General features: G+C 34.9%; 1 protein-coding gene across 1 annotated transcript in view; it reads left to right on the forward strand.

The window, feature by feature from the left end:
* The window catches only part of ANO3 (anoctamin 3), a 215042-nt gene that overhangs the window by 135936 nt on the left and 60496 nt on the right, over positions 1-18610 (forward strand). The window contains exons 4-5 of the mRNA XM_075501427.1: positions 2512-2648; positions 16671-16823. Coding sequence (XP_075357542.1) covers positions 2512-2648; positions 16671-16823 — 290 coding nt within the window. The remainder of the gene's footprint in view (positions 1-2511; positions 2649-16670; positions 16824-18610) is intronic.

Raw genomic sequence — 18610 nt, forward strand, 5'->3', positions numbered from 1 at the left:
GAAGAGGTAAATGGGACAACTAGTCTGTTCAAAGTATCTACAAAGCATACTTTAGGTGTTTTGTTGACATTAGTGTCTAAAACTACGTGAATGTTAAGAAAAATGCACACTTTTGAATATACTTTTAAAATATGGGTTGTATACTATGTCTCTCAGTCTGACGTTTTTTCAGAGAGGTGTAACAAATGTTTATTCAAGTGCAATGTTTAAATGCTATGTTTTAATCTTCATTCCTCCCCTTTTTACTGTAATGATACCATTACTTTGTGGGACAGTGCTTTAGGTGCATAAAATGTCATCGACTGCTGAAAGGTACCATAGCAAGTATCATTACATTTTATATAAGAAATGTACATTTTAATTCTAAATGTCTTTATTTTTATGGGGGTTTTTTGTTGCTAAAACCTTTTTTGAAAACATTTCAGACAAGATAGGTGTATCTAAATGGAAGGTAACCTTTTTTTTTTTTTTTTTTTTAACAGAAAATACATGCTACAATTTGAAAGCTGTGTCCTCAAAACCACAAAAATGTTTAGCAGGTAAAAGTATGTTGAGCACTATGGGAAAACTCATTTCATAACTTTAAATTGTTTAAATAAAATGTTATGTGCTTTTGCAAAGTTTTTTTTTGAGTATTAGCTGTACTGATAATGTCTAATCCTCTAAAACTTCCCTGACAAAAATAGATTTTCAATGTAAGTAGAGTCTTTCTTTAAGCTTAAATGGCCTATCTAGGTGCGAAAGTTTAGGTTTCATAGGCCTGTCTCTTCTTTTCACTTTACTGGCTTCTATTATAAGACCTTGATCTTTAGTAAAGCTAAGAGCTCATCACATCTGGGCATGAGTCAAATCTGCAAAGTTGTTTAAGTATCCCGTTTCCTACTTTGTATACTTACTACTTGAAACCTTCTTCACAGTCTTTTTACTACATTCACTACATTACACAGAGAAACCTGTATATTAGGTTAAAACATTGTTTAAAATAAATAAAATCTGAGTTTGTTGCTCTGACAATTAAACGGGCTATTTCATACATTAAGAAATCCCTTCACAGATTTATTGAGGTTAATATCAGTATCAGAGATTACCGAGGGCTCATTTTGTGTTATCATTATGTAAGCAGCTAAATTGCAGAAAAAACAGCTCTTGGTAAATGTTCCAGTTTAATATTCCATCTCGGAAATGTCTAGGCTATGTGAGATAATTGTGGTTATTTTTTTTCGGTAGTACTTACTGTGGAGAATTTAACTGAACAACTTAATGAAAAATACTTTGTTGTTGTAGATGAGCTTTTATGAATATAAAATTCAGGAAATTCAAGATTGTGGTTCCCACAGCAACCATGACTTGTTTCTTGGCTTCTATTTAGGGTTTAGAATTACTGGGCTAAATGCTGTTCCCAGTTCCCCTGACTTTTCCCATGTTGATGTGAAAGCTGAGATGAGAACTTGGCTCAGGATTTGTGGGTAACTTTTTTGTCTGAATATGTTTCTATTTCCAATTTGTCCAAGATATAATTGTGTGGGAATAATTATTCCATCTTTTTCATCTTTAAAATATTTTTTTCAAGACTAACCATTTTCCAACATTCATTAAAACTTACACGGTCCAACGCTGTACAGGCATTACCCCTCATTGTACTCCTGCTGGGCATATATGGCAAGTATTGTCATGGTTTTTTTGATGGAGAATGTGCAAGAAAATTAAATGTCTGGAAAAAAGTCTCCCTTGTGATAGAGGATGTAGAGTGACTCAGAGACTTAAGTCCTTCTAACTTGCCTGCAGTGATGATGCAGGAGGAAATTTAATCTGCGAGAGTGGATCTTAGTAAGCTTTGAGGAAGGTCCTCAGTCACCTGCAGCTATCTTAGGATACTCAACTAAGTTTTTATAAAAACTTTTGTTGAGCAATTAAGAAGAAATCCAATGAAAATGAAAACACTTTATTCGTGGTGTCAACTATCTTCTACCACCATCAGGTGCACCTCTTAAATTGTGTTCTGAAGTGGTCACTGCAATACCTTAATATGCAAATTTTCAAATACTATATCTAATGATGAGCAGCATGTGTGTAGGAGAATCAGGCATTTCGATTGCTTGTTTAAATTTAAAACCTGAGATGTTACTCTGGTCTCCAGGATGCACCTGCCTATTTAATAACACATTTTGAGTCTTGACAATTGTGAGTCAAGGACAAAAGCATTTGAATATTTGCTTTATATCGCTTTGTGGGTTTTTTAAACTACTGTGAAGAATGTTGTGGGCTTTTTCGATTTGAATGGTAATAGAAAAAAGTTTCTATAGGCCTTCTACTAAAAAGAGAAGTCACTTCTAGTTTACGACAAACATTATAACATTTCAAGTAAAAAACTTTTGCAGGAAAGGATAGAATGTAAGTTATTGAAAAGTGGATACTTAAAAGGAGTATTCAACTGTGGCTATAACAATACTGTTAGTTTCTCTCCACTACAACCTAAAATGAGCCCACTGTTTTCTTCTGTTTTTCCTTCAGACAAAGGAAAGGACAAAGACACATACACAGATGATTCGGAACATGGAAATTATGATGCTCGTACAGATCAGTCATTGCTTATTCAAAACAATCTTACCAGACAGAAAACAGAACCTCGGACTAAATCATCTTTAAAGGTAATGGACACAAAACTTTATTAAATTGTAGCAATTGTCAGAATGTGCTTAAGTATTTTTAAAATATAATTTTTAAGGGATTAGACAAGTTGCATCTTAAATAAACAGGCATCTCATGGTAAAAAATTTAGGTGGCTCCCATATTATAGTTTGACCTACAGAATCAATGAATGGAAGTCTCTGTACCAAAAGCGACCAGAATTGTATAGAATCAAGGATTCTAATGATTTGTATCGACTCCTCTAAGAAGCAGTAGCCTTCTCTCAAAACATTTATATTGCACAGAATTTAGGATGTAGGATTCCCAGCATGGAGTGAAATTCATGTCAGCTGGGAGGCCTCAGGAAATTAGGAGAGTTTAGAAGAAGTAAGTTCATGCAACAAATGATCAGTCGAGAGTGATCTAAAGTGTAGGGTTCTCCTAAGCAAAATCCAAATGATAGCTAGACATATTGAATGAAAGATGAAATTCACTCCTGTATAGGAGAGTGTAGGAGTATTTTCAGCAACCTCAACTAAAGCACTGGAAAAGCCATCTCACCACATAAAACTGACATGTTATCTTGCTTAGTAATTACCTAATGACAGTATTCATCACAACGCATTTTCTACAACACTTCATCCACTATAATGCCAAAGAATTATGACTGATTTTTAGTTCAAAACATGCATTTTTTTTGTTCTCACTCTGGACTGGGAGACCCTTAATTCTCCTTTCCATTAGCATAATTGCTTTTAAAAGTATGACAAATGACCTAACTTCAAGAAGTTCTGAATTATTTTCTTCTTCAAGAACTAGATGTCGTATATTCTGCAGAACAGTTTTTTACCAGCAATTCTCTGCGTTTCGGTGTATAAAAGCATGAATAATTCCATGCTACAAATCTAGAAATGGTTAAATTGCTTTAAGGTTCTATAATCATAACTTTGTGATTTGAGGATTGAATGCATGTTTCACAAGATTTGTGTAACTGTTATAAAGCGTGTTCTCTCAGTCACACTAATCATAATTACTACAGGATTCTGGAACACAGGAAGCAGGTTGATGTGATCTCTGAGACTTAATTTCATGAGATGCTTTTAGAAAAAAAGCTTTTATAATAATAATAGCTATCTAATAACTTTTAGATAGGTTTGCAGGGAATTGTATTTACAGATCAGAAATCTCTGACATGAAAATGAAACTTTGGTAATGACAGAGAAGGGTTATATTTTAATCTAAACGGGTGCAATGAGAACTTTTTGTGTTCACAGATTTTTTGTCTGTTTCTGCAAGGCTAGCTGAATTAAGACAGAAATAATAAAGGATGTTCTTGTTTGATTTTGTTGATTAGGTAGGCAAAGCCTTTTATGTTAAATGTGGCCTAAAAGGTGGAAAAAATAATGCAGGATCTGCAGAATTTAGACTATGTTATAGAGAACTAAATATTTTTAATAACAGGTAAGGCCGCTACCAAAAAAAAAATCGAGTAACAGGTAATGTCTATCTAGTAACAGGCATTTCATTGTGCTAAAGCAACATATTTTTTGTATTTTCATGTGACATATAAAATGACCACTAGCTGTGTTTTCTTCAAGCCCTGCATTCAGGACTGATATAAAGTTCATAGGCAGCCAGTAAGCTAACTTTCTTCAAAGTTTAAAGAGGAGCCTTGTATTTGTATTAAGTTTAAACAAAAATGCACTTTTTATGTCTCAATCTTCATATGCCCTGACCTACTGAACAAAGTGCTTCAGAGTTTAAAAACAGTCTTCTGAAGCCACATCTGGCTTTTAGCCTTGACAACTCCTTTTATCACAGCAATTACTTTGGAAGCTTCCTTCTGCTTTTACACTGGTTTTGCAAATGAAGCAACCAAGCAGGATTCTCCTCCTGTTTACTGTTTGCCTGCCTCCACAGGAAAAAGGCAGAGGGGATTTAGATGAGTCTTACATTAAAAACAAGGTTACTATTTTGCCTTTGGATTATTGTGCAAGTCTTTGTGTCTAAGGGAAACTTCTTCCCAAAATGGATCTAAAACTAGCAAAAGGAGGCTTCTAATTCTTTTTGAGACTGCTGAAAGCACAGAAGAAAGCTCTACAGCTGGTAAGTGCTCTCATATATTTGGAAAATAAACTGATTTATCATGATTAAAAAAGTCTCCTCAGTCTGACCAGAAAATGAAAATGAGAAACACTGCATTGGCAAAGCGCACAAGGATAGAAGTTTATTCTTATTCTCTGCTTGTTAATGATTCTAATTTAGGCTTGTTTTGGAAGAGTTGTTTTACACCTGAGAGATTCAGGGAAAAATTGCTAAAAAAGTTATTTGCAATTAATGCTTGGTACCATTATCTGTCTCAGTGATGAGCTACTTGAATACTTCAGCAATAACAAACTTGTCTTGCTGACATGATGAAAGCTGATAAACATTTTTTTCAGGAATTGTTTAGTGTTTCAGATCATATACATGATGCGGCACTTTCCATAAATCTGATTTGTATTGCTGCAGTTTTAAAGCTTTAGAAACATCAGATAATTTTGATACAGCATCTGGATGCCAACATTCATCTTGATAGTCATCTACTTTTCTCGTTTCCTTGATTATAACTCATAACCTTCTTTAGTGTAGGTTGGTATTATTTCAGAATCCACAGATTTCTTATTGAAAAATTGTGAGTCGTTCAGAACCATTAAAAAGCTGTCTTCATTATCCATCTCTGCCATCTTTTCATCACCAGCTGCTGTTGAGATTGTGTAGAAAGTATGACTTCATGTATGTGATTCTGCCAAGGGATCTCATGCAGAGAAATGACGCCAACAAGTGGCTGCTGAGCAAAGTATGGAATGAGTAGTATCTGCTATTGCAAGGGAAATGTAGGCAACAATAAGGTCCCCGAATGGAAAGTTGATATTTGATATGTTCTAGTTTCACTAAGAAAAGAAAGCAGGCTAAACAGACTTTATCACTTGAATAGAAGGCAATATTTGTCCAGAGAAGCAGCGAAGTCAGTAGCAGTGAATTCTTTTCTGTACCAATTACTATCACGTGTATAGTGGCAAGATAGGAATATTTGAGAAATTACACTTCATTTGCTTTCATTCACTGCGTTACTGTTACTGTCTTTCATCTGATGAATTTTTTATCTAGGTACTGTATTTTGCTATCTGACAAGGTAAAGAAGGGATTTTTAGAACAAAATTCACATTATCACTGTGGGTTCAGGAACTATAAAGAAATGCTACCTATACGGTAGCCTAGTTTATTGCCTTTTTCTGGTATCCACTGATATCCACTGTAATACTGCATGTCCAGACTACCTTTGTGTTGGATAGGATCTGAAACGGTTTCTCTTTCAGTCTCCGGAAATGTTACATAACTTCTAAGGAACTTAAAATAAGATCTTAAATAAGCAATTGGCCAAAACATATAGAGAATTCAGCTGGACATACTGCTGAAAATTCATTATAAGTTGAGCAAAACTCAGTATGTTCAGTGTAGGTTATTACAGTGATTATTAAAGGATAAATCTACCCGTGAAAACCTGAAATACATTGTTTAGGCATTTTATTGGATTCTTTGTGGTTTTGAACATATCTATTCCTCTCTCTCCTGCAAAACAAGTATTTTGCTTACAGAATTCGTGTAGGTGGTTTTGAAAAATGGAATAAATTAAATGTAATATCTGCAGAATAAAAATGTTCTTCAATCTTAATATTTTATTTTCCACGCTTTTGCAGGAATTATTTTCTGGTTTCTTTTTTTCCTGTTTAAGTCGATGAGTTTCAGAGTTGCACAGATTTGTGCTATCTGTTCTAATCCTGTCAATTTATCACTAGTTTCACATACATTATTTCACTCATAATAGTGCTTCTGTGTTCAGTGGAAGTCAGGCATGCGTGCTGAAAGAGAAGGTTTGGCAATAAAAATGTTTTAGTGTATAAATAAGAACAAGATGTTGTCAGCTGACAACAGTGTACTGGAAGGGAGAATAGCAAAGGCAACCTGACAGATAAAGAGTAATCCACAAATGCAGTCTAATAACACAAAAGTAAATAAAGTTTAAAAGGAATGATAACAGATAAAATCATTATCCCAGAATAGAATGACATGGTAAAGTGCAACAAAAGTTAACTACATGTTTATGCTTCTAGTGCATGGCTCTCATCTGCTGTGAGGTTTTTGTTTAAAAAGAAAAAAAAAAAGCTCAGGAAATATTTTGGAAATTGCAGGGAAAACAGTAAGTAATTTTATAATAAAATTAAAGTTTTAAAAAATAAACATGTAAAGAAAAATTTTCAGTGGTCATGTCAGTATCCTTCTTATTAAGACCTCCCTATGAGATTTAAAGAGCAAATAGAAGTGGTTAAGTATTAAAAATGGGAAACCTCCTCTTGCCTCGAAACATCTTCCATTGCTGCTTCCTCATACAGTAACGTTGAACAGACATCCTTTCAAAATTTTGCATAAGATCACCTAAACCTACTCCTTTCCTGAAGCAAAATGTATTTTTCATATTATATACAAATGTATTTTTCATGCTTGCTCTGTAAGTCTGAACAGGATGAAAATGGAAAAAAAAGTCCTCTGTGAAGAAGCTAAAATAATTACTAATTCTTTAGTTTACCCCTAAAAAGTTAAACTGCAGTTTTATTAGGAAGGTCAGATATTTCTGGAAGTCTTCCCCTCTGTTCGAAAAACAGCTAGGTTCTGCACAGTACAGTGTAGTATACACAGAAATACATTAGCATGGGTAATCATGGCAGCCTGTCGTGTTAACCAAGCTGTGTTGTCTCTGATGCCCAAGATAGTTTGGAGATCTTTGCATATGCAAATATGTCCCCAATTTTCCTAGGTTATCATGCTCATGGTTATTTGCAAAAGAAAAAAAAAAACCCAAAGAATATACACTTAAAATCAATCAATCTATATCTTTGGAATTAAGTAATTGAAAGGATGAATATAATAAATCTATTTCTGGCTTATCCATTCCAAAACCCTTCAAGCACAAAAAGATGATTGCTAACTTGGTCGTGTGCTTAGAAAATTTCTCATAAAGCACACCTTAGATTATTCTTAACCAGCATATGATTTTTAAAATGTAAAAAATGAGTCTAGTACTATTTTAAAATCTTTTAAAATATTTTCACAGTATTTCCATGTAACTTAAGAAGCCTGTAACCTCGTTGGGGTCCCAGGTCTGATTTTTAAATATCCTGAAACAAAGCAAGCATTAATTAGGAATCTCTCTTTTGTTCATGGAAATAAGCCCATTGCATAGCATCAGAAATGTATTTATTTCCAGAAGATACATAAAGGTAAGAGTTGAGTCATAAGCTCTGAATGTAGACACTAACTACTGAAATGGTGGCATCCTTCAGTGTGAATATTACTCAAGATGTTAATGCAAAGTTCATGGTAACATATTAGGGAGAATTAGTAATCAGAATAAACGAGGTGGTTTTCATGAATCAGCCAGTAATTGCTCTACTTAATAGCATCTTACGAAGTTCTAAGAACAATAATAAATTATATTGTAGGAAAGTTTTCTTTTTTGAGAAATAACTATTCTGCTCCGAGTTAGAACAGGAAAGCTATTCATGTAGATTTTGCAGTTTTAGGTAGTTACCATGCCCAAGAATTTCACACATCAGACTTTACCTCTGTCAGAATTCCTGCCCTAGTTCCTCAAATTGTTTCCATGGCTACTTCAGTCTCATACATGATTTAATAGCCCTGAACCCATCCATTATTATCTCTAAAACATCTCTTAAAAACCAAGACATGAAGGCATACAGAAAACTGCTTTTCCTTGCCCCACCTCTGATAACCAGTGTGTTTTGCATTGTAAGCTTCATTCTCCTCCTCTTCCTCCTCCATTCCAAGCTGATTTTCCTTGCAAGCGTACAAAGTGATTTTATATATTGTGGGACGTTCCATACAGTCCTGTTTGGGCTGTAAGACTCTGTGCCAATAAACTTTATGGTGGTGTTTACAAAAGTTTTACGTGGCAGCAGTAGGTCAGTGAACGTGTTGTTGTTTCCACGAGGAAGCAAATAGATTTTGAAGTCTGTTTACTTGTCTTTCGTTCTTTCTCAAATGTTTTCTGGTTCTACAACTATTCCCTACACCTTTGTCTCTAAAAAAGCTACTGTTAAGGTGGTGCTATGATGGAGCACTGATGCTGGGACTCAGCGCTTCCATTTCCAGTAATAGCATCCCTTTCTACTGGTGGATTCTTCCCTTCCCTCCTCTTATAGTTTCCCTGGGAAAAAAACCAAGACATCTGAGTAAGCCTCTCTTTAATATGTTGCTTCATTATTGGTAAAAGTTTTTCAAAATGATTTTTCTCTAGTACATTTAGCTGTCAGAATTCACAAGCTGTCTTAGGGAGGAAATGAATTTTGTTCTAAACATCATCATTTTGAAATAAAAAGATTTGGGCGAGAGAGATTTAGTAAATTTGGGGTCCAAATTGTAAAAGAAAAATCCTGAGGCCCAGCTGTGTGTTTCCATCTATCTTTTGGATCCCAGATACTAGTTTGTTGGTATAATTACTTTCCTTTACATAATTTTACGAATCTAAATCCAAATTATACCACCCACGTGGAGGAAAGTTGAACTTCATCCTGTCTACTGTAGAGGTAAAGTAAACATACCGTGCTGTGGGGGCTTTATTCTTGTGTGCTGTATCAGTCGGCACTTAGGTAAGTGAATGCTCCTGTTGTTGATTATGGCTCAGAACTGATGTTCTCTTTGTGTTCATGTAAATACGAAACTTCCTTATATTCCTTTTATTAAGTAAACGGCAGTCCTTGAAGTCAGAAATTGAAACACAGTCTGTTCACTGCCTGACCTACATCCCAATGTAAAAGTTTTCTCCCTGTATGGGTACCTGGGGCCAGAATAACCTGCTCCAGGCTGAGTCCAGTGCGCTCCATGCACGCTGCCAGGCAAGCACTCGCCTTGTGCTTTCATTGACATTTTATTTATAACTATTGATTGTGAGGGTAGTAGATGAAACTATTTTTTAGATATGTTCCAAAGCAACGTAAAGTTCATCAGCAGCAAACTACTAACAGATGATGTTAAAATAACGAGTTGTCAGCCTCTGTGTTTATGTCCATATATGTATAAAAATAGGTAGAAATCATGCTCGTTTTCATTGCCGTTGCTGGCAAATTTCAGGAAACTGTAAAGCAAATCATAAAATACAATTATTAAAGGTCTTGTTCCCTGCTCTTCATTTAGCATTTATACATTAGATAATGGTAATGAAAATCTTATACATGAAATGAACAAGTTAGACAATTTCTTTGATATCAGACGTGATTTACTGGATATTGATAGTAAGTTAGAATAAATTAATTTAATAAAAGTAACACATGCAGAATCTAATAATGCAGCTTTTCCTAGGCTAAATTCACACTGAAGTACTTTGAATTTTTCCCTGAATAAAAATTTCTTTGTCACTATTCCAACCAGAGTCAATAATGACATGCATTTAAGTAGACATCGAGTTAATGAATCAAACAGGTTGAAGTAAAGCTTCACAGTTTGGGATCTCAGTTGTCTGTACTATTTTGTTGTATAAAACGATGCCAACGTAATTTAAGAGTCCTCAAATGGCTTTTTAATTAATCCCCTAGAATAATTAACACAGTACGAACTGCTAAAGGCTGTTTCCAAAAATTGGTCAGTGGTCAGATGAGTAGTGATTGAAGTTGCAAGCTTAAGATGAGAAAGTAGAACTCCACTGAAGGGGCTCCCTTTGTATTGTGAAGGTGAATGTTATGAGGTTAGCTTTTTGCCTTGGCTTGAATGCTGTTAAGTGTGGTTGAATATTAAAATCTAACTTTAGTCTACAAAATAGTCAATATTTTATATTATTAATATAATATAAATACTATAATATACTATTGCAATATGTAGCATATGCATAGTAAGGTGTTAACATATTTATCATTAACATATTAATATTTCCTCTACATTAATATTTTCTATTCATAGGTCACATCTGACTGTAGGTAATTATGAAGTTTAGTAAGAAAGTCTGTTATAAGAGGAGGACTGTACATGTTTGGCCAAAGAAGAGTAGTGATTGCTTTAAAAAAAAAGTAATATTTCATTTATATAATGTACATTAGGGGTACAGTTAATTTTAAGGGGATATTTAAGTCAAATAGTTTCCTTAATTGTGTTAAAGTGGTGATAAGATCCTATATAGCTTAAGAAACCACATATATTTGTTTGTAGCATTAAAGCCATGAAGCAAATAAAGCTAACTTGACCCAAATTCAAACCAAGAAAAGGAGGTGGCTCTCCCAAAAAATTGGCTGTGGAAATCCTTATAAAAGCTGTTGTGGAACCCGAAAGTTTACATGGATTCTGGAGCAGCTGGAAAAAGTTATGGAAGAGGAATTCCATAGAAAGTTACGAAATACACAGAAACCTGGTCTGGAATTGGCTGAACACTGGGCTAGTGGTAGAGGGAAATATCACATGTGCTCCCTAGTACATGCTCTCTCCCAGACAGGTTTCTTTCTGTAGCTTTTATGTATAAGCAAATTAGAGAGAACCTTCATAGTGGTTTGAATGTACTTGAGCTTTTGCTGTTGCACAATGTAAGTTGTAAATATTTGGACAAGTTAATGGGGATTTGCTTATTGATTAGAAAAAAATAGCAGGGTTTTGTCACTGTTATGCCCAGTGTAGCAAAGTTCAGTGAGGTATTTATGGAAATGTAATTGCAATTAGCGGATAAAGCTGCAATATGGAGAAAATGAGCTTGGGAAAGGGATAGAGAGGAAGAATTTTGGAGCACCATCCCCATGTGAACCAGAGGACTGGGAATTGTAAGCAAGGAAGAGAGGGAGTATCCACAGCCCCGCTAGGCGCCCTCTCTGCACTTAACACCTCATGGTCATGCCTGTGTCTGAGAACAATTTGGTCTATAAATCACATATCCACAAGCAAATAGATGATAATTTTTAAAATTTATAAAAATGAATAGGCCTGTAGAGATTTTGTCAGCCTTTAAGCACTTGCTGTTATGTTAGCCTTGTTGAGGCTTGTCAACGGTTGAGTGAAGGTGAAATGAGTGGTTACAACAGATACGTCGTATTTACATTTGGTTCTAGTTAACTTCTGAATTTACCTAGGTAGTACATATTATTCATTAACTTGAACTTTTCACTGGTATAAAGTGGAAAAAAAAATAGTATACTGATGTATTATGTTACAGTGTATTTTTCACTAATTTTCAGTAAGTTTTAAAATTTGCTAGTGGTTTTGCTAGTAATAGAATACCCCAAACCTGAAGCCTACCGTACCATGTCATTTACTCTTACATTAATGTAAAATTTGCCTACTGTTTTGGGAATGGTTCCAACTCACTTTTCTAGAGTATTTGTTTCTATGTAAGGGGTGAAAAATTGGCAAAAGTTTAATCTACAGAGCAGAACAGTAGACTGAAATCAGTGGAGTTGAAATAGTTATAATTTCTGTGAATTGTGCTATTGAAATTAATTGGGGAGAGAAAGAGCCTATAAAACAGCTGTTCCCACTTTGTAAAGAGGGCATTGCTTATTAATTAGAATCTGAAAAATAGTTTCTTGAAAAATCTCTCCATGTTGGCTAAATCCAAGGAAATTCTTCTTGTACCAGATTTGAATAGAAATGTAAACTTTTTATTTTATAACTTTGCTAAATATTTGGGTTATACTTTTGTTTCACTTTTTTTGCTTGAGTGAAAGCTTCTTTTTCTAGGTTAAATTGATCAACTTGTTTTTTTCTTGTGTAAACTGTAAACTTCAGTTGAATGATAATGTCAGTATTTTGAATTTTCCACTGTTTCAGACTTCAAAGCAGTGTGTCATGTTATTTCTTATCATAATCATAAGCAATGAATCAACCAAACGATGATGGCAAATAATAAAGAAAACCAAGGAACTGCAACAGATCTGCAGTGGCAAAGCCTTAGGTCATATTTTACTCTGATGCAAACTCTGAGGCGAACGTATTACGATTCTGCGTTATGAACAAGTTTACTGTTGAGCGAGGAAGTGCTTCACAGCCTCAGTACACAAATAGATAAGATTTAAAGTTATTGTATTTAAAGACTTGGGAAGAACAAGGTGAAGTTAAAACTTGGGTTTGCAAGCTGAACTATATGGCAATACTCTAAAAGGAATTTCTCAAATCAAACTTTAAGCTTTTGTGTGTGTAAATGTAGGAAAGCTGATCAGGTGGATACTGTTTCAGAAAATCTGGAAAACTAGGAGGGTAGAGAGGATGGAGGGGATTAGAGAGAAAAACAAACAGTGATCAGTCCTTCTTATATGTTTTCCAGGTGAAACAGGAAATCTTAAAAAGAGTAGAGGAGAGTAAGGGCTTTGCACAGAATACTTCTTCTGATGCTTTTGTCCTCCGCTGTGTCAAGAAAAAGGTGAAAGAATGAATCAGAGATTTACTGGTCCAAAACAGCAGATAAATGTGCTTTTGCCTGAATGCCCATTCTACTAAAAGACTGATTCACTATGCTAGGTATAGATAGTGGCCAGTATACCTTGACTTATATGTTTAATTGAAATTGCTGCTCCCTGCTCTGCTCAGACATCATGGAGGTCCTTCAGATCAACTGAAAAAACACCTAAATCGACGGATAAAGTCTTTTACTGGCACAAGCATTCCTGCTAATGTAGGTGGACAGTGTTTCTTGAGAATTACACTCAAGTGAAACTAGCAAAGTGCAAGTAGCATTAAAGGGAATAATCAATCCTGAAAGCGATAGAGTGTAGGTTGGGTTCACTGCATGGCTGTGGTAAGTGGCTTCAGGACTGCGCATCTCAGCCTGTGGCAGTACTCCTCTGAAAGTGGTCCGAGATGAGCAGATGGAAAAACTTCTCTGTACTATCAGCGCAGCTCATTATTTATTGAAAGTTGCCCCCAGATAATTCTATTTGGTGCAGATGACTCTGAGGGCATATTTGCATACTGTTGTTAATCTGACAAAGAAAACATGTTTTTCCAAGACTGAAGAAAAGCAGATGTTTTAGAAATGAGGAAAGAAAGGCTAGAAATAATAATCCAAAGAAAGGTAAAAGTATGTTACAAAAAGGTAGATTCAATTTGCATAATGTCTGTACCATAATTGCACAAGTAGAAATTGTATAAGAGAAGTTCCAGATCTCACCTTTGGGGGAATTTTGGCCAGGCTTTTTATATGTGATTTTGCCTGCTTTGTGCACCACAAAAGCCTGCTCTCGTCTGCTTTTGTGAAAGACTTGTGCTGGAATTCTTCCTTGCTGAAGAGTACATTCATTGCTTGCATCTTGAACCTGAAAAAAGGTTGGGTATTCAAAAACTTGCACTTTCAAATCTTTTGTCTACTACCTCACCTTCAAACCTCTGCATCTTGTATCTTTCGATCATTACATCTATGACATTTTAAAAAAGAATAGAAATTAATGTTTTTACTACTGTCCCCATTCAGAATTCTTAGAAGGGGTGACAGACCCTATATGCAGTGTACTAATAATCTTGGTTAACAATCTTGACTACCTTACTTCGGACTTCAGATACTATTTATCTGTATATCTTGAGAGAAATAGAAATAAAAAAATGTATAAAAAAAATTAATAGAGTATAGGGTATGCTATTCTTCAACAAATGTTTGATCAATATATTGATAAATTATTTTCCTTGTTTTTTCTATTATATTTAACTTAATTTCTCATGGGAATAAAAAAGGAAAATATGAAGTGAAAAGCCAAGCAAAAGGAAAGGATATTTCCTGTTCACAACAAACTTCCAAAGTAATTTAGGATTGGAAAATTATTCTTCCTAAGCCTGTCTATTTCTGCTAATTATTTTCCAGTTTCCATATTGCTTCTCTTGGTTACATTGGACATCTTGTCTTCTTTGCCTTTGTTCCTCTTTTCTCTAGATTTAGTAGTTTGAGCTTGTTTGGGTTTTTTTAGTTTTTAGAATTTTTTTGCATGTAGGTGATCTGTATAATTGACTTTAGATAGATTCTTAAATTCAGGTTAATCACATTCTATAATGTATGAGTTACTTGAGTTCATGTTACATTTTCTGTGATTTGGCCTGTTTCTTCCCCTGTTTTAAATGAGCGTTTCCCCTCAGCTAGGCTAAGGGCAGGTATTCGGAAGGTTCTGAACTCTGCGTTATCCGTCATTTTGTAAAGGAGGGAAGGCAGCAGTGGCATGGGTGTACAGGAGGAGACGAGCGCGGCGGGGATCAACCGGCACTCGTACGCCAAAAGCCCCAGTGCTTGACCTCTGCACTGCGCTCTGCAGCTCTGACTTAGTTACACATCTCGCAGCAACTTGCACATGCAGCAAATAGAAAATTCTGAAGAAAACAAATGCCAATTCAAAGAGAAAAGAAAAGGATACCACCTTTTATGCTTAGAAATGAAGACCTTTACCCAGGTAGTAGAATACTCCGGTTAGTTTCGGCTTAGCCTGGAGGGATTTGAATTCACCTCTCCCATGTTCCAAAGACTGAAGTTGCTTCCACATCTGCACCTAAAGCAGAGTATGAAAGTGACAGCATAACTCCAGCCAAGGGTGACGAAGCTGAGATTTCTAACGCTCATTTTGTATTTACAGACTTGTTAATAAAATGCATAAGCAGGTATGTACCTTGGAGCAGGTAACAGAATGCTTTTATGGCTAGTTTTGAAAAGTGTCGTCTGGAATAAAAGACAGCTGATGCCATCAGCAGCTGCTGAGGGGAAAGAGAAGCTTAATTGTACTTAAATTGAAGCTTAATGTACTTAAATGATGTTCCCAGACGTGTGATGATGCGCTTTTTTGGTAACGCTAGGTGGTTTGAGCACGACTGTTCCTTCATTTTTGCTCTGGGAGTTAAAAAAGCAGGGAAAGAGGAAGAATCTTGTTAGAAAACTGTAGTTTTTGCAGATTGAGGAGTTCTCAGAAGCACTAAATATGTAGAAAGTTGGCAGTGAGGTATGTGGGAGTAAGAAAAACCTTTCATGTAGAAACAAGTAAGCTGGTATCCAGTATTTATACTGCTGATATCGTGTACTAACAGTTGGTTCTATTTATCAACAGAGAGTGTAACTATTGGATGTAACTCTGAGTGTTATAAATTTCATATCAAACAACCCAAATAGTTTGAATTTCTAAGACTAGCATCCTATTGGCTAAAAGATGCGGTATTCATAGACTTCTGGTCTCATATATATGGGTGTAATGTCTCTTACTTCAAACTAACATACTTGTTCTGGACGGTTTGTGTTAAAATGAGTGCTGCATTCTCCAGAAGATGATGATAGCTTCTCAGTTTACCTTTTCAGATTTCAAAGTTTTCATAGTCTGACACTAGTTGATATAGTCACTGTCTATTCTGAATCATGCAAAACACAGAATGCAAAAATAGCTTTCAGTAGCAGCATGTAAAGCAGGGTTTTCCATATCAAGGTCAGAGAATCCCTGGTGTTTGCAAGCATGGTGGGAAGGAACTAGACAAGATTTAAACATTGCTAACGTGACATTGAAAAAACACTTCAACGGGAATATCCAGGAAAACATTCCAATCAATAGCGCTTCTTTTTAACGTTTTTTTAGATTTATTTCTGTTTTGGAGAAAATATAAGTATGTTTGTTCTATAGAATTTGCCCAGGTACAAAGCTGGGAATCTTGGTCTAATTTACTTGTCTTCAAATTTTATTAATTCCTACTGGAAAGTAAGGATTAGAAGAAGTTTATATATCCCATACAATAATTTGAAGGTTTTTCTACAGCTGAAAGAAATAGCTCGAATATGGGGTTTGTGGAGCTATTTGATTTTGGGTTGTTCTAATTAATTTGAAATCCTGAGCAACTGATGTATACGAACCGCCTGTTCTTGTGGCTTGTTCTTAATATATTCGTCCTGTGGATATGTGGACATTTCCATGCTTTAGGAAATGCTGTGTTACACGGAATTTGTGATGGGGCTCTTCATCTTTTTGAATGCCACATTTAGTGTATTTTTATTTTATCTTCTCCAGACTGATGCTATGGCATCATCAGGCCTCTTCTTCAAAGATGGCAAAAAACGCATTGATTACATCTTGGTCTACAAAAAGTCAAGTCCACAGGTAGAAAAAAGAAGCACGTTTGAGAAGAATTTGAGAGCAGAAGGGTTGATGTTAGAACGAGAGGTGAGTCTTGTAGCTTATGTGGTATAAAAAAACCTTTATAACACTGTCATACTTTATTGGATTTATAAATGATTCCTGACAATCTTACAAGCCTTTCCAGTCAGGCTTTGTTTAATGCAATTAAATTAATAATAACAACTGTTAGATAGTGTGTGTGTAACATGTTTTGGGGATGCATGCCTGGACGCATATATACACACATGCATATACCCCCCTAAGTATAATCACTTTTAAATTGGAGCAGGTGTAGTGCAGTATAGAGGGAAAACTTCCAGCTCCTTATGCTTGCAAGACAGAAGAAGCTTCAGTAACTCATGTTGGTGCTTTAATATATAACCTCTATGTCTTTCAGCAGAATGCATGATACTGAATGTCTCTGTTTTTAAAGGGGTAAAGAATTTCAATGTCAAGCTAATCTGTCTCTCGTTTACAGGGCTTAATCTGCATTGGGTTCTTTGAGCTAGACTAGTTTACAATTTAAGTGCTACTGTTCAGGCTTCTGAATTTTCTTGAATACATTAAAAAAAAAGGCCTGTTATTCTAATAGTATTAAAAATGGAATTCATATTTTATGCAGAGTGCAAAGTTTCACTGTCATATCCCTCCTCCCTTTTTTTAAATATTGAAACTTTTTAAAACTTTGAGTTTTTGAGAAGGGATTTTTTAAATTTTTTTTTTTTTAGTTGCACGGGTGTAATTTTGTCATCTTGACTCCTATCTGTTATAGTTTGTTTTCCCGAAGTTCCAAGTTAATATCTCTTCAAGGCTCCTAATACAGTTGCTGGTACCATAGAGATTAATTAATGTTTGTGTCTAGGTGCTCACAATCAATCTTCTAAATAAATATTAAAAACAAGGTGTTCTTTGCGTTGTCAAAAAATAAATTACAGGGAATTGTGGTTTTGCTTGCATTTTATTTTTTCCTTCCCTGCTGTGTGGTAGTGGAGTGTGGTTGGATATTCAGGAAATTTCAGTTTTCTTCTGTGAAATGATGGAGCAAATGCCTTTATTTGTCCATCTAGAACCATTTCACAAGCATGTTAAATTGTTGCTGTTGTGATTTGGGATATCAGTAATGACAGTATTAATATAAAAAGAAAGGAAAACAAAGTCAGGAAAACAGCCTTGGATTTTTGCTGTTTCATTAATTACTTGTAAAACACACATATATTTAGTCTATCCTGAAGTAAGCTCCTGTACTTCCTGTGTTTTTCATCCTGATTTATACTTTTCAACTCAGTAGAATTAGCTTACATGTTCTGTGTTAAAGCAATGAGGTTTTAACTGTTTTGAAGTCCTTGCAAGTTCCAGCTGACAACATAGCATGTTGAATATTCATAAATAACCGACCTGACAGTAGTTTAAAAATTGTTTTTAAGGTTTTAAAAATTGTTTGGAGCCTAGAGGAAAAAACTGTCGGATTTTGGGATTTTTATTGAAATCAGAACAAGCTCAGCTGGAGTCAATTCAGAATTATTGACACTTCAGAAAAAAATATGTTTTTATAAAATCATAATTCTAGATATCAAGTGTTTTAAATAGTCTTCCAGTAGTATTTTTTATCCATATCTTTTGAGAAAAAGAAAATCCTAGAAGTAGTATTTTTGAAATATGATATGACTTTATGGAACTGGTAGGTAGAATTGTGAACATTTAAAATTTTATTAACCCTTTAACTAAATTTTCTTTTACCTTTACCTACGAAACCTTGCATTACTTGAGTTTTTGGGAGGCTTTAATCAGACTCAACTCTATCAAAATATTTACTTATAAAATCTCAAGCAAAT

This window comes from Mycteria americana, chromosome 5 (genome assembly GCF_035582795.1).
Source record: "Mycteria americana isolate JAX WOST 10 ecotype Jacksonville Zoo and Gardens chromosome 5, USCA_MyAme_1.0, whole genome shotgun sequence".
In the NCBI taxonomy this organism is placed as follows: Eukaryota; Metazoa; Chordata; class Aves; order Ciconiiformes; family Ciconiidae; genus Mycteria; species Mycteria americana.